Source organism: Anolis carolinensis, chromosome 2 (assembly GCF_035594765.1).
Source record: "Anolis carolinensis isolate JA03-04 chromosome 2, rAnoCar3.1.pri, whole genome shotgun sequence".
Taxonomy (NCBI): Eukaryota; Metazoa; Chordata; class Lepidosauria; order Squamata; family Dactyloidae; genus Anolis; species Anolis carolinensis.
The window spans coordinates 7,953,398-7,974,531 of NC_085842.1; the positions used below are offsets into that span (position 1 = coordinate 7,953,398).

Below are 21,134 nucleotides of genomic sequence, written 5' to 3' on the forward strand. Positions count from 1 at the left end.
GCGTTGACCTTGAGTTTGGGAGTTGTAGTTCACCTACATCCAGAGCACCGTGGACTCTAAACAATGATGGATCTGGACCAAACTTGGCCTGAATACTCAATACAGTAGAGTCTCGCTTATCCAACGTAAACGGGCCGGCAGAATGTTGGATAAGCAAATATGTTGGATAATAAGGAGGGATTAAGGAAAAGCCTATTAAACATCAAATGAGGTTATGATTTTACAAATTAAGCACCAAAACATCATGTTAGACAACAAATTTGACAGAAAAAGTAATTCAATACACAGTAATGCTATGTAGTAATTACTGTATTAACAAATTTAGCACCAAAATATCACGATATATTGAAAACATTGACTACAAAAATGCGTTGGATAATCCAGAATGTTGGATAAGTGAGTGTTGGATAATTTATTTATTTATTATTTATTTATTACATGCATTTATACCCCGCCCTTCTCCCCGAGGGGACTCAGAGCGGCTTACATTCTGCCACGAGGGCCAGCAACAAATCTATATATATAAAAGAGTGATGGCATCAGGGCAGCGGACAAAACAACAAAAGTAAACACCCCACAACCTCGAAAATTGACATCACAACTCCTCATCCATGCCTCTAGGTTGATACAACAAAAAGAAAAGAAAAATAAAGTCCTAATTAGAGGGAGAAGAATAATTGTTTTTATCCAATTGCTGCCAGTTAGAAGGCTAAGCTCCGCTTACTTGGTCTCCTAGCAACCCACTCAGCCCAGGGGACCCTTTACCCTAACTACCACCAATTCCTCAATAATTTATTTCCCATACCACCATACTTCGCCACAGCAATGCGTGGCTGGGCACAGTTAGTATACTATAAAACAAAACAATTAAAACATGATAAAAACGTGATAAAAAGTATATAAAAATCAAATAAGTGAGACTCTACTGTATGCCCAAATGTGAACACTGGTGGAGTTTGGGGGAAAGAGACCTTGACATTTGAAGTTATCATTGCTGGGATTTATCGTCCACCTACAATCAAAGAGCATTCTGAACCCTACCAAAGACAGTATTGGGCCAAACCTGGCACACAGAACCTCCAAGACAAACGGGAAACACACGAGGGATTTGGGAGAAATTAACAGTGAACCCAAACAACGATGGATCTGGACCCAATTTGGCACAAGCAGCTGACAAGGCTGAAATTTGAATGCACTCCCCCTTGGCTTACCTATGATCCTATGAAACCATCTAGATGGCCTTTGAGGGTCCCTTTCCTTATCTATGGTCTTCGGATGGCCTGATGAGATCATCTAGATGGCTTTTGGAGGTCACTCTCTTTACCTATGGTCCTATGAGACCATCTAGATGGCCTTTGAGGGTCCCTTTCCATATCTATGGTCTTCTGATGGCCTGATGAGATCATCTAGATGGTTTTTGGAGGTCACTCTCTTTATCTATGGTCCTATGAGACCATCTAGATGGCCTTTGAGGGTCCCTTTCCTTATCTATGGTCTTCTGGTGGGCTGATGAGATCATCTAGATGGTTTTTGGAGGTCACTCTCTTTATCTATGGTCCTATGAGACCATCTAGATGGCCTTTGAGGGTCCCTTTCCTTATCTATGGTCTTCTGGTGGGCTGATGAGATCATCTAGATGGTTTTTGGAGGTCACTCTCTTTATCTATGGTCCTATGAGACCATCTAGATGGCCTTTGAGGGTCCCTTTCCTTATCTATGGTCTTCTGGTGGCCTGATGAGATCATCTAGATGGTTTTTGGAGGTCACTCTCTTTATCTATGGTCCTATGAGACCATCTAGATGGCCTTTGAGGGTCCCTTTCCATATCTATGGTCTTCTGATGGCCTGATGAGATCATCTAGATGGTTTTTGGAGGTCACTCTCTTTATCTATGGTCCTATGAGACCATCTAGATGGCCTTTGAGGGTCCCTTTCCTTATCTATGGTCTTCTGGTGGGCTGATGAGATCATCTAGATGGTTTTTGGAGGTCACTCTCTTTATCTATGGTCCTATGAGACCATCTAGATGGCCTTTGAGGGTCCCTTTCCTTATCTATGGTCTTCTGGTGGGCTGATGAGATCATCTAGATGGTTTTTGGAGGTCACTCTCTTTATCTATGGTCCTATGAGACCATCTAGATGGCCTTTGAGGGTCCCTTTCCTTATCTATGGTCTTCTGGTGGCCTGATGAGATCATCTAGATGGTTTTTGGAGGTCACTCTCTTTATCTATGGTCCTATGAGACCATCTAGATGGCCTTTGAGGGTCCCTTTCCATATCTATGGTCTTCTGATGGCCTGATGAGATCATCTAGATGGTTTTTGGAGGTCACTCTCTTTATCTATGGTCCTATGAGACCATCTAGATGGCCTTTGAGGGTCCCTTTCCTTATCTATGGTCTTCTGGTGGGCTGATGAGATCATCTAGATGGTTTTTGGAGGTCACTCTCTTTATCTATGGTCCTATGAGACCATCTAGATGGCCTTTGAGGGTCCCTTTCCTTATCTATGGTCTTCTGGTGGGCTGATGAGATCATCTAGATGGTTTTTGGAGGTCACTCTCTTTATCTATGGTCCTATGAGACCATCTAGATGGCCTTTGAGGGTCCCTTTCCTTATCTATGGTCTTCTGGTGGCCTGATGAGATCATCTAGATGGTTTTTGGAGGTCACTCTCTTTATCTATGGTCCTATGAGACCATCTAGATGGCCTTTGAGGGTCCCTTTCCATATCTATGGTCTTCTGATGGCCTGATGAGATCATCTAGATGGTTTTTGGAGGTCACTCTCTTTATCTATGGTCCTATGAGACCATCTAGATGGCCTTTGAGGGTCCCTTTCCTTATCTATGGTCTTCTGGTGGCCTGATGAGATCATCTAGATGGTTTTGGAGGTCACTCTCTTTATCTATGGTCCTATGAGACCATCTAGATGGCCTTTGAGGGTCCCTTTCCTTATCTATGGTCTTCTGGTGGCCTGATGAGATCATCTAGATGGTTTTGGAGGTCTCTTTGCTTAGCTATGGCCTTTTGAGACCATCTAGATGGCTTTTGGAGGTCACTCTCCTTACCTATGGTTCTATGAGACCATCTAGATAGCCTTTGAGGGTCCCTTTCCTTATCTATGGTCTTCTGGTGGGCTGATGAGATCATCTAGATGGTTTTTGGAGGTCACTCTCTTTATCTATGGTCCTATGAGACCATCTAGATGGCCTTTGAGGGTCCCTTTCCTTATCTATGGTCTTCTGGTGGCCTGATGAGATCATCTAGATGGTTTTTGGAGGTCACTCTCTTTATCTATGGTCCTATGAGACCATCTAGATGGCCTTTGAGGGTCCCTTTCCATATCTATGGTCTTCTGATGGCCTGATGAGATCATCTAGATGGTTTTTGGAGGTCACTCTCTTTATCTATGGTCCTATGAGACCATCTAGATGGCCTTTGAGGGTCCCTTTCCTTATCTATGGTCTTCTGGTGGCCTGATGAGATCATCTAGATGGTTTTGGAGGTCTCTTTGCTTAGCTATGGCCCTTTGAGACCATCTAGATGGCTTTTGGAGGTCACTCTCCTTACCTATGGTTCTATGAGACCATCTAGATAGCCTTTGAGGGTCCCTTTCCTTATCTATGGTCTTCTGATGGCCTGATGAGATCATCTAGATGGTTTTTGGAGGTCACTCTCTTTATCTATGGTCCTATGAGACCATCTAGATGGCCTTTGAGGGTCCCTTTCCTTATCTATGGTCTTCTGGTGGCCTGATGAGATCATCTAGATGGTTTTGGAGGTCTCTTTGCTTAGCTATGGCCTTTTGAGACCATCTAGATGGCTTTTGGAGGTCACTCTCCTTACCTATGGTTCTATGAGACCATCTAGATAGCCTTTGAGGGTCCCTTTCCTTATCTATGGTCTTCTGATGGCCTGATGAGATCATCTAGATGGTTTTTGGAGGTCACTCTCTTTATCTATGGTCCTATGAGACCATCTAGATGGCCTTTGAGGGTCCCTTTCCTTATCTATGGTCTTCTGGTGGCCTGATGAGATCATCTAGATGGTTTTGGAGGTCTCTTTGCTTAGCTATGGCCCTTTGAGACCATCTAGATGGCTTTTGGAGGTCACTCTCCTTACCTATGGTTCTATGAGACCATCTAGATAGCCTTTGAGGGTCCCTTTCCTTATCTATGGTCTTCTGATGGCCTGATGAGATCATCTAGATGGTTTTTGGAGGTCTCCTTGCTTACCTATGGTCTTATGAGATCATCTAGATCAGGGGTTCCCAAACTAAGGCCCACGGGCCGGATGCAACCCTCCAAGGTCATTGACCTGGCCTCTGTTGGTGGGAGGTGGGAGGATTCACTGTCTGTTATCAAAAAAGAAGAGGACAAGTGGAGGGATCTTCAGCCTTCTCTGCCAAAGGCCTTCCTAAGACCACCAGAAATAAGTGTTTTCTGGTGGTCTTTGGTGACCCCTTGTGACCCCCCCCCCTCGTGAACCCCTGACCCCCAGGTTGAGAAACACGGACATAAGAGTGAACACAGGAGTATCTGGCTATTGCAAAGGGACCCCAGTCTCTTTAAGGCCAGATCATGGGGCAGAAGGGGGAAAGCAGCACAAAAGCGGTAAAGAGGCAGCACAGGGATAAATATCTGGCTAATCCAACCCATCTTTTTTCTCCGAATGATATATAACGAAAACAAGAGAAAGTACTGACAGATTTTATTTTATTTTCACAAAACATTAAAGGGGGAGGGTTAGGATGAAGAGGAAGAGGAAGGGATGGTCTGAGGGTGTTCTTAACCCTTCCCGGAAACACGTCAAGATGTCCTTTTGGGGGCACGGGGTCCCCCTTCCACCCCCACGGGGGGCAACGTTGGCCTTCCTTATTTTGAATATCCCCAAAAACCGGGGAGGGGGCTACTTCTGGAACCGGTCCAGCGCTGAGCGCAGGCCTTTCTGGGGGGCGGCCCCCCCTTGGCCCCCCCTCCTTCCCTTCTCCGTCCGCTGCGGATGGGCCTCGACTCCCGCCGCTTCCTTCTCGGCCACACTTTTCCGGATCGCCGCCTATTTGGGGGACAAGAGGGAAGGAGTCCAAGGGGAAACACGTCAATCAATGTGATGACTCATGGGCCATGTAGTCCCGTTCCTGGTACTATTGTGGCAGACAAAGAGGAAAACTTGGGTTTCCCACCGTTTCAGCCAGAAGTGGAGCCCTTGCACCTGCAAGATGTTTGCCCACAAGAAGTCAGCCAAACAAGCCTTGGGCAGAAATCTCCCCCGTTCTCTCGCCAGGATTATTATAATCGAGATAGAGGCGCTAGGGAGGCGACTCGCAGGAGCGCCAGGATCGTTGCCAGACAATTACCTGATTAAGCCTGTTTCCCTTGGGAAAACTAAGGAGTCATGCATCTGGACACAGTATGGGTTTCATTTCTTGTTCCCCAGGGAAAGTGTTCCTTGGCGGGAAAACAAGATCCTATATAGGTGTTTACCCACAAAGAAATCCTTGCGGAGTCAATTCGTCAGCTTCGGGAGTAGATCGTGTGTGGACTACGCTACTCCAGTTTCCAGGACCTTGCTCCCGTTCCAGCCCTGCCTTGTTCCCCGGACCTCGCCACGGATTTCGCCACGGACCTTCCTTGTTCCTTGCTTTTGTTGCCTTGAATCAAGCCTTGTTGCCAAGAATCTAGTTTGCTTCCAGCCTTGTTTGCCAAGTTCCCTGGACTAAAGGACCTTGTCATTTCCCCTCACTTTGCTTGGCAAAGTGTGTGTTTCGGTTATTGGATTACAACTTTGGACTCTAATATCTCATATTGGACATTGTTTTCCTAGACTATATTTGACCTTTCCTGAAAGGTCTACTTCTGAACTATATTCTTCACTTGTTTTTATTGACTTTATATATCCCTTTAATAAAGATATTAGATAGATTCTGGTCTCTGCGCATGGTTATTGGTGCTCTGCAGCCTGGGTCTTGACAATCAACAGGGAAATACGATTTGGGGGGAAGTGAACCCCAAGTGGCGAGAGCAGGTGTTGCCCCCCCACAAATGGGTCAGGGGTCCTTTCTAGCATTTTGGGGGTTCTTTGGGGAGATGGAAGCGGGATATAAATAAAGTATTATTATTTATAATAAATAAATATACAAATTATATATAATAAAATAAAAGTATTTATTTACAGTACAGTAGAGTCTCACTTATCCAACATAAACGGGCCGGCAGAACGTTGGATAAGCGTTGGATAAGACTAATTTTTGGGGGTTGATTTGTCTGCCCGTTTAATTTAATTAGAGAGTGTTCTGCCATGATTATTGATACCTTGCTGAGTACTTCTGCCACGAAGCTACAGAAGCCCTCTATTTCGGCCTAGAACTGTTTTATCTCCTTGTTTTTAACATGTGATGTATGTATTGATTGTATGACTGCTTTTCATGTTTGATTTTTACAATGTGTAATTTGTCACCGTTTTTATTATTGCTGTGAGCCGCCCCGAGTCCCCTCGGGGAGATGGGGTGGGATATAAGAACAAATGTATTATTATTATTATTATTATTATTATTATTATTATTATTATTATTATTATTATTATTATTAGCGAATATGTTGGATAATGAGAGATTAAGGAGAAGCCTATTAAACATCAAATTAGGTTATGATTTTACAAATTAAGCACCAAAACATCATGTTGGACAACAAATTTGGCAGAAAAAGTAGTTCAATACGCAGTAATGCTATGTAGTAATTACTGTATTTATGAATTTAGCACCAAAACATCACGATGTATTGAAAACACTGACTAAAAAAATGCGTTGGATAATCCAGAACGTTGGATAAGCGAGTGTTGGATAAGTGAGACTCTACTGTATTTATATTCCGCCCTTCTCACCCTGAAGGAGACTGCAGAACACACATATATGGTGAAAATTCAATGCTGAATCTTAACAATGTCAAGACCGAAAACAGAGAGAGGTGTATATAGGCCAGGGGTCCCCAAACTTTTTAAACAGGGGGCCAGTTCACGATCCTTCGGACCGTTGGAGGGCCGGAGTATAGTTGGCCACCGAGCAATAATTAATAACAATAATAATAATAATAATAATAATAATAATAATAATAATAATAAAAGAGGGTTGGAAGAGACCCTTTGGAGCATTGAGTCCAATCTCCCTACTGTCTTTGTGCACTGAAAGCACAAACAAAGCACCCCTGACAGATGGCCACCCAGAATCAATGATAATAATAATAATAATAATAATAATAATAATAATAATAATAATAAGGCTTGGAAGAGACTCCTTGGGCCATTTATTCTAACCCCCTTCTGCCTCTGTGCACCAAAAGAACAAGCAAAGCATCCCTGACAGATGGCCACCCAGCCTCAATGTTAATAATAATAATAATAATAATAATAATAATAATAATAATAATAATAATAATAATAAATACATCACACAGTCCTAGACACTTGGGAAGTGTTCGACTTGTGATTTTGTGATATGAAATCCAGCATATCTATCTTGTTTGCTGTGTCATACAATAATAATAATAATTATTATTATTATAATAATACATCACACAGTCCTAGACACCTGGGAAGTGTTCGACTTGTGATTTTGTGATATGAAATCCAGCATATCTATCTTGTTTGCTGTGTCATAATAAAATAATAATAATAATAATAATAATAATAATAATAATAAATACATCACACAGTCCTAGACACTTGGGAAGTGTTCGACTTGTGATTTTGTGATATGAAATCCAGCATATCTATCTTGTTTGCTGTGTCATAATAAAATAATAATAATAATAATAATAATAATAATAATAATAATAATAATAATAATAATACATCACACAGTCCTAGACACTTGGGAAGTGTTCGACTTGTGATTTTGTGATATGAAATCCAGCATATCTATCTTGTTTGCTGTGTCATAATAAAATAATAATAATAATAATAATAATAATAATAATAATAATAATAATAATAATACATCGCACAATCCTAGACACTTGGGAAGTGTTCGACTTGTGATTTTGTGATATGAAATCCAGCATGTCTATCTTGTTTGCTGTGTCATAATAAAATAATAATAATAATAATAATAATAATAATAATAATAAATACATCACACAGTCCTAGACACTTGGGAAGTGTTCGACTTGTGATTTTGTGATATGAAATCCAGCATGTCTATCTTGTTTGCTGTGTCATAATAAAATAATAATAATAAAGAGGGTTGGAAGAGACCCTTTGGGCCATTGAGTCCAATCCCCCTCTGCCTTTGTGCACTGAAAGCACAAGCAAAGCACCCCTGATAGATGGCCACCCAGAATCAGTGTTAATAATAATAATAACAACAACAACAACAACTGTGTGGCCCAAATGATCCATTGGAACTTATGCCTCAAGGACCACCTCCCAGCAGCAAAGAACTGGTGGGATCACAAACCAGCAAAGGTCGTGGAAAATGAACACGCAAAGATACTGTGGGACTTCCGAATCCAGACTGACAAAGTTCTGGAACACAACACACCAGACATCACAGTTGTGGAAAAGAACAAGGTTTGGATAATTGATGTTGCCATCCCAGGTGACAGTCGCATTGATGAAAAACTCAGCCGCTCTCAGGACCTCAAGATTGAACTTCAAAGACTCTGGCAGAAACCAGTGCAGGTGGTCCCGGTGGTGATGGGCACACTGGGTGCCGTGCCAAAAGATCTCAGCCGGCATTTGGAAACAATAGACATTGACAAAATTACCATCTGCCAGCTGCAAAAGGCCACCCTGCTGGGTTCTTCACGCATCATCCGAAAATACATCACACAGTCGTAGACACTTGGGAAGTGTTCGACTTGTGGTTTTGTGATACGAAATCCAGCATGTCTATCTTGTTTGCTGTGTCATAATAAAATTAATAATAATAATAATAATAATAATAATAATAATAATAATAATGGTTGTAAAAGATGAAGAGACCCCTTAGGTCATTTAGCCCAACCCACTTCTGCCCTTGTGCCGTGGGGGCCGGATAAATGGCTTCGATGGGCCGCATCCGGCCCCCGGGCCTTAGTTTGGGGACCCCTGATATAGGCTTTCCCATCCTTCGGCATCTTTGGAGGCTGAGCTCGGTTCCGGCCACTGGGCAGTGCTGTCGCTCCATCTCCCTGCCAAAGAGCTTCCTTTGTTTGTAAACTTCCTCCTTCTTTTTTCTGATTGAAACACCCTGCTTTAATGCGGCTCCTATTTATCTACTCCCATCTGCTTTCGAACCACTAGGTAGGCAGGAGCTGGGCTAAAGGTCAGGAGCTCACCCCGACCCGGGCTACGAACTCTCAACCTTCCGGTTGGCGGGATTTATTGCAGCTCAGGGATTTGCCTGCTGTGCTAAAGCCCGGCCCTATATGACCCTTCTGAGGCCCATATGCTGCCCTTGGAGGGGGCGGGTGGCCGGACCCCCAAATACGGAGGGGGCCTCACAAATTCTCTTCCTCTCCCTACATAAACAAAAGCATAAATGCCCTTGCTGTATAGGCCGGGCGTGGGCATGGGGAAAGGGAATCAGATAAATATAATAACTCTATCAACAACAACGACAACAACAACAGAAATCATGGAGAGACTAAGTAAGACTACCTACCGTGGTTTTATACGTTTTGATGCATTGAATCTGCAATACTAATGGTATTTAATACTGTTTTACTATTGAATATTTACATATTTTACATTGTTTTGTGCTGCTTTTAATGTTCACCGCTTTGGGCCTCCTTGTGCAGAGAAAAAGTGGGGTATTCAATAAAACATAATAATGGGTTGCTGTGAGTTTTCCGGACTGTCTGGTTAATATATTCGAGAAGCATTCTCTCCTGACGTTTCGCCCACATCTAAGCAAGTGAGGTTTATATATACATCTGTGGAATGATGTCCAGGGTGAAGGAAAGAAAGAACTCTTGTCTGTTGGAGGCAAGTGTGGATGTTGCCTTTGGCCAGCTAGATTAGCACTGAATAGCCTTTCAGCTTCAAAGCCTGGCTACTTCCTGGCTAGGCAGAATCCTTTCTTGGGAGGTGTTAGCCAGCCCTGGTTGTCTCCTGTCTGGAATTCCTCTGTTTTCTGAGTGTTTTTCTTTATTTACTGTCCTGATTTTAGTGTTGTTGTTTTTTTAAATACAGGTGTGACAAAAGTATGATATGTGGGTATGAATGGAAGATGAATGAAAGAAAGCTAAATTTTGGAGACACCTTTCTAAGATTAAGGCCTGCAATGACTAACTACCTGCTTGCTGAACTGTAATTAAAAGTTTCTAATAAGACCTGAAATAGTTGACCTGCCTGGTAAACTGTGGTAAGAACTGTGACAACGATAAAGAGAAATGTTTACATCAAGTTAAGGAAATGTTTACAACTGTTAAGAAGGAAGTCAACACAAGGCCAGCGCCAATCGAGAAGAATCAACATTTGGCCCAGGAAACTGAGATGGATATTCCAGGATAGAAGACGTCTATCATTCATTTACAACTTTGGGACAACTTCAGCAAAATGTAATATTTGGTAATATTTGGATGTGTGCATGAAGATGTGTCATGGAACCCAGTTACAGGGCTTTGGTAATTCAGCCCTGTAACTGGGAGTCATAACATAAACAATCCCAGAAGCACCTGGCAGAAGAAGATAGAATACGCCTGGGAACTTGGGACCGAAAGTATAAACAATTATAATTGGTTTAGTGTGTGAAAATGGTAGTAATGTGATATTGGAGGTGGGACTTGATGATGATATTTACGTGTGGTGTTACGTAGCATCAAAAGTTATAAAAATAGTTGTATGTAAACATTGAGTCATTCTTGACTTTTCCAAAGTCATGTGTTCTTCAATAAAGATTGGATTTGAGAGCAGTTATCTTTAATCTGCGTTCAGACTGATCCTTTGAAGTGAGCAGGACAATTAAGTCAAGAATCCAGTTCTCACCCTCCTGCAAATTTGCAGTGAAGTGATAATGAGCAGGGAAGGAGATCAAAGCCATGACGGAGCAAAGGGGCCTTCGCTGGGAGCTCGGCCGTTGGCGGAAGAGACATTGCAAGCCATAGCTTCCTCTACGGGGTACCCCAAGCCGGACGGCGTGACTCAGAGGATTCCCAGAGGGGGAAGAGGCGGTCCGGCGGCGGCAGAAACCAGTTGGGGATCTGGAGGAAGCATGCCGGAGACCGTGGCCCTGCGGTTATCCATCCTGGAAACTAATTTATCCAGGCTGTCGGAAACCGTGGGGAGGTTGGTGCCACTATTAGAAGAGAATCTCCAAAAGGAGCCCATCCGATATGGCGCCGAGAGAGAGCCAAGTAAAGAAGGAGATTGGAGCCAGAGGGGCCAGCGAGCGTCAACGCAGAGTCCCGTGGCGGCAAGGGACGAGGGGGATGAGGAATACTGGCAGGAACTGGAGTTCCGAGACAGAATGGCGCGCGAAGTGGAGCGCCAGCGAGCTCTGGGAACTCTGAGGCCGCCATCTCCAACAGAGCTCCCAACCCCCCGGATGGGCGTCGGGGTGGAAAGGCCACTGGGGCCAGGAATCGGGTCCAGTGGATTTGCAGACGAAGGCGGAGAGGAGCGGGGGATCCAGGAAGAGGAGGAGGATGTGCCGTACGACGAGGAAAGGCGAGATGAGGGGGCTACAGCGAGGCCAGTATGCGGATGGGCGGAAGGGCCGACAGCGGCGGCAGACTTTCGGGAGCCGCGCAGAATGACCACCGGAGTGGGGCGCGGCGTGTTCCAAGGAGCCGCCCGAGGAAACCTGATGCAACCCTTCCCCATGCCTCCCAGACAGCATCAACGGGCCGCAGAATGGATGCCGAGAAGGGAAGATCTCAAACTGGAATACGGAGGGGAATCAGATGAACTGAACTTTTTTCTAATTAGCATCAGAGGATACATGGAAGACAACGCACACACATTCCCCTCCGAAGCAAGCAGGGTTCGAGCCATCGGCAACACACTAAAGCGAGGAGCAGCCAGCTGGTACGTGCAACTCCATGCCAGACACGACCCATGTCTGAGGTCAGTGCCCCGCTTCCTCGCCGCGCTGGAAAACTGGTTCAGAGACCGGCTAGAGCAATTGAGGGCTCGAGACCAGCTGAAAGGAATAAAGCAGAGGGACAAAACAGTGCCCGAGTACGCAGAGGAATTCCTCCACCTCGCGGAAAGGGTACCAGAGTGGTCTGAAGTGACCAAAGTGGAGTTATTTAAAGAGGGACTACGCCCCGAGATTTTCAGCTGGGCAGCGCACAGAGATGACCCCGAAACGCTCCAGGGATGGATTCAACTAGCGGGGCGCGTTGAATCCACCCTGGCCCAAGTAAAGCGCTTCAGGAGCAGCGGCGGCCAGCAAAGACCGGTGGCGAGAGGTCGAGGAGAAACGAGGAAGCAGGAAAGACCCGGAGGGAGGCCGGGGATTCCCTCCAGAGGAGACTACAACAAACCTAAACCGGAATGCTTTGTATGTGGGAAGACGGGCCATCGAGCAGCAGAATGCTGGGCCCGGAAGGGGGAGCCGCCAAAACCCCCAAAGCCCAAGCCAGCAACCGGGAGGCGCGCGGAAGAGGAGGTGCAGGCCCCAGAATCTTCAGAAAAATTGGTGAGTCGGGACAAACGCATGATAGTAGTGCCAATCTGCCTCTCGGGACTAGAGAATCAGGCCACCTGCAAGGCATTTGTGGATTGTGGTTGTTCTAGAAATATTATAACTCCGGAATTAGCAGGAGCGCTGAAATGCCAGCAGATGGCGCTTGACTCCCCAATTGCATTTTCGCAGCTAGACGGATCAGTTGCTACTGGGGAAGTATCTACAAAGGAAATACGGGAGGTCCCATGTAAAATAGGCAAATGGGAAGGAAGAATATCCTTTGTAATAGCCCCTATTGCCACATACCACGTAATATTAGGGATACCATGGCTCGAACAGGCAAATCCTGAAGTAGATTGGAGAGGAAAGAGCTTAGCATTCAAAGAACAGCAGACGCAATGGGAGATAAGCAAAATTGCAGAAGAGGAGGACGAGGAAGATGAAGCAGGTGAGATAAACCCACAGCTATTGCCACCTGAATACAGAGACTTTGTGGATGTTTTCAATCAGAAAGAGGCCAGTAAATTGCCTCCCAAAAGGAATATAGAAGTAGAAATTGAAATAACCCCAGGAGCAGACTTACCAAAACCAAAAGTGTATCCCATGTCTGTGCAGGAGAAGGAGGAATTGAGGAAATATATTGATAAAAACCTGGCGCGAGGCTTCATTAAGCCATCCAACTCTCCTCTCGGGGCCCCAGTGTTATTTAGGAGAAAGAAAGACAACTCCCTACGATTGTGCATTGATTATCGAAATTTAAACGCAATTACTAAGGACAATAAATACCCTATGCCCTTAGTAAAGGATTTAATTACCGTATTGAAGAAAGGGAGCATATTTACTAAACTTGATTTAATTGAAGCGTATCATAAATTAAGAATAAAACCGGAGGATACTTGGAAAACTGCATTTTCCTGCGCATTCGGCCATTTTGAATATAAAATTTTGCCTTTCGGTTTAAAAAACGGAGGCGGTTGCTTTATGCAGCTTATAAATGAAATACTACACCCATTGTTGTACAGAGGGGTATTCATATTCCTTGATGATATCTTGATCGTGAGTGAAGATAAGGAAAAACACGTAAAATTGGTCCGGGAAGTTTTGCAGAGACTAAGGGAAGCAAAGCTGTACGCAAAACTGTCCAAATGTGAATTTAATAAAACTCAAATTGACTTTCTGGGGTATCGGATATCTCCAGAAGGGTTAGCTATGGATCCAGCTAAAGTATCAGATGTGAAAGAATGGGGAGTGCCTCAAACAAGGAGGCAATTGCAATCATTCCTGGGGTTTGCAAATTTTTACAGACCCTTCATAAAAGGCTTCGCGCAAATAACCGCACCCCTTACTGAACTTTTAAAAACAAAAGGGAAAGGGGAGACAGCAAAAGTAAAAGCTCCTGGCGCCAGACTAAGTTGGACGCCAGAATGCCAAAAGGCATTCGAAACCCTAAAAGAATGCTTCACAGAAGGACCCATCCTAAAACACCCCGATATCAGGAGTCCTTTCATAATCCATTGCGATGCCTCAGACTGTGCATACGGAGCAGTACTATTGCAAAAAGATCAAAATGGGAACTTAAAACCCTGTGGATATTTGTCCCGGAAGTTCAGCGAAACTGAAAAATGTTGGCCGATATGGGAAAAAGAAGCACTAGCCATATTAAAGGCCTTAGAATGCTGGCGGCACTTTCTCGAAGGAAGCGGAATCCCATTTGAAATTTGGTCTGACCATAAGAACCTCCAGTATTTAAAGTCTCCTCGAAAACTGTCCCCCAAACAGATTAGATGGGCACAATACTTCAGCAGGTTCGATTTCCAATTAAAGTTCTTTCAAGGGAAGCAGAATGTCTTGGCAGATGCCCTTTCACGCATGCCTCAACACGAAGGAATAACCACAGCAAAAGAGGGAACAATATTCTCTGACAAACAATGGGGCTTAGCTGTCAGGACAAGAGCACAAACCCAAAAAGAGAACACTGCTATGGTTGAACTCGGCGGGGAAGATAATTGGGGAAACGAACTGAAACAGTCTTATGAAGGAGACCAATGGATCGCATCCAATGCGGAACAGGGGGAGCAGAAGGGGGGATTTTGGTTTGTGAACAAGAAACTGTATATCCCAGCAACATTAAGGATCAAGATTTTGCATCGTTTTCACAATAACCAGAGCGCTGGTCATACAGGAATTACAAAAACAACAAAAGCAATAGCAAAACATTGCTGGTGGCCAGGGATGAGGAAGGACATAAAGAACCATGTGGTTCAATGTGATGATTGTGCCAGAAATAAATCGAGAGGAGGGAAGCCAATGGGATTATTACAAACAGTAGCAGAACCTACCAGACCTTGGGAATGTGTAGCTATGGACTTTGTGGGGGAACTGCCGGTTAGCAAAGGACATCGTTATATTTGGACAGTATTGGACCTGTTTTCTAAACAGGCCCACTTTATAGCACTGCCAAAACTACCATCAGCCGAGAAACTAGCTGAATTGTACATAAACCACATTTACAAACTGCATGGATGTCCCAGTAGAGTAGTCAGTGACAGAGGAGTACAATTCACAGCAAAATTTTGGGAAAAATTCTTGGAAATGCTAGGAGCAGAAAGGAGTTTAAGTTCTGCTTTTCACCCCATGACAAACGGGGCGGTAGAACGTACTCAGCAGACGCTTGGGCAGTTCCTTCGAATGTACTCTAACATGAGACAAAATGACTGGTCTCGGTGGTTGGCTTTTGCAGAACTAGCTTTTAATTCGACTATACATTCAGCAACAAATAAAACCCCCTTTGAAGTAGTTTACGGGTATGAACTACAGCCTCTGCCCCAGCTGCCAAGATGGACAGAGAATGAGGGAACAGAGGCGGGGAAATGGAAAACACAAATGATGGAATGCTGGAGTCAAGTGACTGCATCCTTAAAGGAAGCACATAAAAAGTATAAAGTGTTCGCAGATAGAAAGAGGGTGGAAGGTGATAAATTGGAGAAAGGAGATTTAGTGTGGTTAAGTACCCAAAACATCAAACTGGGGCTACCTTCGAAAAAATTAGGCCCTAAATATATTGGACCATTTAGAATACAGGGTGTTATCAACGAAGTGACTTTCCAGTTGGCATTGCCAAAAAGTTTAGGGAAAATACACCCTGTATTCCATCGTAGCTTACTGAAAAAATATATGGGTACTTTGGACAAAATGGACACATAGAATTATTGTTTTGTTTCAGGTTTGTGATGAAGGAAGAACCGAAGAGGAGGACGAAGAAAAGGAGGGCACCATGTCATGGAACCCAGTTACAGGGCTTTGGTAATTCAGCCCTGTAACTGGGAGTCATAACATAAACAATCCCAGAAGCACCTGGCAGAAGAAGATAGAATACGCCTGGGAACTTGGGACCGAAAGTATAAACAATTATAATTGGTTTAGTGTGTGAAAATGGTAGTAATGTGATATTGGAGGTGGGACTTGATGATGATATTTACGTGTGGTGTTACGTAGCATCAAAAGTTATAAAAATAGTTGTATGTAAACATTGAGTCATTCTTGACTTTTCCAAAGTCATGTGTTCTTCAATAAAGATTGGATTTGAGAGCAGTTATCTTTAATCTGCGTTCAGACTGATCCTTTGAAGTGAGCAGGACAAAGATGGGTGCATGTAGATGTGTGTGAATGCGGAGTGAAAATTTAACCCACCCCCTTATTTGTTTGTTAGCCAATGCAGAAGGTTGTTTGTAAACCCAATGTAGTTGCATAGAATCTGCGTCTAAATGTTGATCTGTAAAATGTTGATCTGATATGCCCTCTCACACTGAAATTGCAATAAAAAGAACCCATGCTTTAAGGTTATTGGAAAGTTATTAATAACACTGGGCGCCAGATTTTGGATTCCTCCAGGCAGGAAGCAGCCAGGCTTTGCACCTGAAAGGCTATTCAATGTTAACCAGGGTGTCCAATGGCAACATTCCCACTTTCTCCCACCCGGGACATCATTCCACATATAGATTTATATATAGATATATATATAACTAGCTGTGCCCAGCCACGCGTTGCTGTGGCGAAGTATGGTGGTATGGGAAATAAAGTATTGAGGAATTGGTGGTAGTTAAGGTAAAGGGTCCCCTGGGCTGAGTGGGTTGCTAGGAGACCAAGTGAGTGGAGCTTAGCCTTCTAACTGGCAGCAATTGGATAAAAACAATTATTACTTTCCCTCTAATTAGGACTTTATTTTTCTTTTCTTTTTGTTGTATCAACCTAGAGGCATGGATGAGGGGTTGTGCTGTCAATTTTCGAGGTTGTGGAGTGTTTACTTTTGTTGTTTTGTCCGCTGCCGTGATGCCATCACTCTTTTATATATATATATAGATAATAATAATATAGAATAGATATATATCTATATAGACATATAGATATATATATCTATATATATAAACCCCACTTGGCCACAACCTCACAACCTCTGAGGATGCCTGCCATCGATGTGGGAGAAACATCAGAAGAGAATGCTTCTGGAACTTTGCTATACAGCTCAGAAAACTCACAGCAACCTAGTGTGGTTATGTTTTGGGGTGCTGTTTATTTAAGAGTGTTGTTGTTTGGGGAGTGTTGTTGTTGTGTGTGTGGGGGGGGGTGCGCTCACCCGTTGCTCCTCGGCGGCCACCTTCTTCTTCCTCCGGAGGCGGTGGGCGGCCGAGTCTCGCCCTTTGGTCCTCCTGCGCGGGGAGAAGCCCTCCTTGGCCCCGGGGTCAAAGCCCTGCGTTCGGGGGGCGGAGAGCAACGAGGCCCAGGTGAGGAGCGGAGGAGGGGTGGGGGTCCCCAGGGGGCATCCATCCCACTCCCACGCCCCGAACCCACTCACCAGCCTCTCGATGCGCTCCTTCTTCCGCTGCTCCATGGAGATGGCGTCCACCGTCCCGAGCTGACCGGAGTCCATAGAGATGAGCTCAAAGGGGATCTGTGGGGAGGGAGTGGGGCAGTGAGGAGGTGGGCACGGGGAGATGTGGAAGAGGCCGCCTTTGGAAAACCTCTCGTCACGGCTTTGCTAGGAGTCAACCCTCTGAACAAGCGATATTCACAAGCATTCGTGTCATGGCACACAGGTTACTCAGTTGTTAGACTAATAATAATAAAACTTTATTTATACCCCGCCACCATCTACCCACGGGGGCTCGGGGCGGCTCACATGGGGCAAGGCCCGACTAACACAATTTACAAAAAAAAAACAGCATAAATATATTGAACAATATACCAAAAAAAAATACGAAACACTGTAAGACGATAAAACAAGAGTTAATAATATCAATCAACCAAGTAAAATTCAGTCGACTTCATTGGTGGTGGTGGGGGGGGGGGGGGGGGGGACTGCAGCAGCAATATAAAAATAACATCATCAGTTAAAATACCAGAATAAAAGGGACCTAATAAAATTCAGGATAGAGTTATAATGCCAACTGAGGCTGGACTAAATAATCATGTATTTGAACTGCCAAGGACAAAGACAAGACAGAGGATGGTTGTTTCTTTGAAGTTGAAATTGCAGTTGCAGTTGCCCAAATAACGTAACTTGTTTACTCATAAACATCTTGTATTAATTCAACATCGCTTCAATACACTGGGAGTCATTCTTAATCAATAGTCTTTAGTATAGTTGCACTCACTGAAGTCCACAAGCAAACGTGCATCCACCTCCACTGAGGTCTAAAATCCACAAGCATACTTCTACATTGAAGTCCAAAAAGCAACATACACACATCCACCTCCACTGAGGTCTAAAGTCCATAAGCATGCTTCTATATTGAAGTCCTAACGGCAACATACATACATCCACCTCTACTGAGGTCTAAAGTCCATAAGCATACTTCTATATTGAAGTCCTAACAGCAACATACATACATCCACCTCCACTGAGGTCTAAAGTCCATAAGCATGCTTCTATATTGAAGTCCTAACGGCAACATACATACATCCACCTCTACTGAGGTCTAAAGTCCATAAGCATACTTCTATATTGAAGTCCTAACAGCAGCATACATACATCCACCTCTACTGAGGTCTAAAGTCCATAAGCATACTTCTATATTGAAGTCCTAACGGCAACATACATACATCCACCTCCACTGAGGTCTAAAGTCCATAAGCATACTTCTATATTGAAGTCCTAACAGCAACATACATACATCCACCTCCACTGAGGTCTAAAGTCCATAAGCATGCTTCTATATTGAAGTCCTAACAGCAACATACATACATCCACCTCCACTGAGGTCTAAAGTCCATAAGCATACTTCTATATTGAAGTCCTAACAGCAACATACATGCATCCACCTCTACTGAAGTCCAAAATCCATACGCATACTTCTATATTGAAGTCCTAACGGCAACATACATACATCCACCTCCACTGAGGTCTAAAGTCCATAAGCATACTTCTATATTGAAGTCCTAACGGCAACATACATACATCCACCTCCACTGAGGTCTAAAGTCCATAAGCATACTTCTATATTGAAGTCCTAACAGCAACATATACATCCACCTCTACTGAGGTCTAAAGTCCATAAGCATACTTCTATATTGAAGTCCTAACAGCAACATATATACATCCACCTCCACTGAGGTCTGATGCAAAAAGCGAATACCAAATGGAGTCCTGTGTCTGAACATGCTCAGTCCAATCACATGTCTATAACTCCTCCAACACCGAAGAGGTACAGTCAAACTGGCATATCAACATATAGGTTACCAAATATATACATTATCCAATAAATAGTGAAAGCTTGGGAGGTTGCTGTTCCCAACATAGAAAGATAGCAAGGACTACAAATCCCACCCCACTGAAGGGGGGCCCACCTTCTCCAGGAGGGCCTTGACCTCCCATTCCTGCCGCTGCTTCTTGCTCCGGAAGGGGTTGCTCTCCAAGGCATCAAAGTTGGGCTCCCCGGCTCCTGAAGGACAAAGGAAGAAATAAAATAAATAAATAAATAGAAGCTTTACCACAGTTTCTGACCCAAGATATACCCTGCAGCATAATAAAGTGTCACTCAGGCTTGTGTAACAAGTAACAGTATCTTCAGTTCAAAAGATCAAACAGGGCAACAACATATACAGCAGTCTCTCTGGATTCACACAGAGAACTGAGGGGAAAAACAGTCCCTTTTATAATCTTTTTAATGTTTAAATTTTATAATTGGTCTATTTTTTTTTTTACTGATGTACTGTTTATTGTCCTTGTTTTTATCTAATATTATCTGTGAGCTGCCTTGAGTCCCCTTCGGGGGAGATGGAGGCGGGGTATAAATAAACTTATTATTATTATTGTTATTATTAAATATGCCTCATTTTCTTTATAAATAATCAGGCTTTGGAGCGTTGGCAGCTATTTCCTTCCTGACTATTTCCAGTCAGCACCCACTTCACTCTCCGAGGTGAAAGTGGCAGTTAAATCTGTTTGTCTCAACAGCAAGCTAGAGAATTAGCCAATAGGGCCCCCTGCCCTAAGTGAGCCTTCCCGGAATGAGGGTTCACTCCCACTCCCAAGCCCCGCCCCCTTGCCATAGATCCCGCCCCTTCCTGTTTACCTGGCACCAAGAGGCTGACGAACCCGTCCTGGTGCCCGACCCCGAGGACGTCCTCGAAGGGGCAGAAGCGGAGGCCGTGGGCCGGGCGGGGCAAGGCGTGGCACAGGTAAGGCTTGGAGGGCGGGGCCAGCAGGACGTCCTTGTACACCTGGGGAGGAAGAGGAAGGAGAGGGTGGAGGAAGAGCCGGAGGAAGAGGAAGGAGAGGGTGGAGGAAGAGCCGGAGGAAGAGGAAGGAGAGGGTGGAGGAAGAGCCGGAGGAAGAGGAAGGAGAGGGTGGAGGAAGAGCCGGAGGAAGAGGAAGGAGAGGGTGGAGGAAGAGCCGGAGGAAGAGGAAGGAGAGGGTGGAGGAAGAGCCGGAGGAAGAGGAAGGAGAGGGTGGAGGAAGAGCCGGAGGAAGAGGAAGGAGAGGGTGGAGGAAGAGCCGGAGGAAGAGGAAGGAGAGGGTGGAGGAAGAGCCGGAGGAAGAGGAAGGAGAGGGTGGAGGAAGAGCCGGAGGAAGAGGAAGGAGAGGGTGGAGGAAGAGCCGGAGGAAGAGGAAGGAGAGGGTGGAGGAAGAGCCGGAGGAAGAGGAAGGAGAGGGTGGAGGAAGAGCCGGAGGAAGAGGAAGGAGAGGGTGGAGGAAGAGCCGGAGGAAGAGGAAGGAGAGGGTGGAGGAAGAGCCGGAGGAAGAGGAAGGAGAGGGTGGAGGAAGAGCCGGAGGAAGAGGAAGGAGAGGGTGGAGGAAGAGCCGGAGGAAGAGGAAGGAGAGGGTGGAGGAAGAGCCGGAGGAAGAGGAAGGAGAGGGTGGAGGAAGAGCCGGAGGAAGAGGAAGGAGAGGGTGGAGGAAGAGCCGGAGGAAGAGGAAGGAGAGGGTGGAGGAAGAGCCGGAGGAAGAGGAAGGAGAGGGTGGAGGAAGAGCCGGAGGAAGAGGAAGGAGAGGGTGGAGGAAGAGCCGGAGGAAGAGGAAGGAGAGGGT

At 44.7% G+C, this 21,134-nt stretch overlaps 1 protein-coding gene across 2 annotated transcripts in view; it reads right to left on the reverse strand.

The window, feature by feature from the left end:
• Positions 1–4,693: 4,693 nt before the first annotated feature.
• wdr46 (WD repeat domain 46) overlaps positions 4,694–21,134 on the reverse strand; it is a 41,391-nt gene continuing 24,950 nt past the window's right edge. For both annotated transcript variants that reach the window (XM_062972996.1, XM_062972995.1), the window contains exons 12-16: positions 20,179–20,326; positions 19,451–19,545; positions 17,460–17,555; positions 17,241–17,354; positions 4,694–5,055 (exon numbers count right to left, since the gene is read on the reverse strand). In XM_062972996.1, the coding sequence (XP_062829066.1) occupies positions 4,909–5,055; positions 17,241–17,354; positions 17,460–17,555; positions 19,451–19,545; positions 20,179–20,326 (600 nt within the window). In that variant the 3' untranslated portion in view covers positions 4,694–4,908. The remainder of the gene's footprint in view (positions 5,056–17,240; positions 17,355–17,459; positions 17,556–19,450; positions 19,546–20,178; positions 20,327–21,134) is intronic.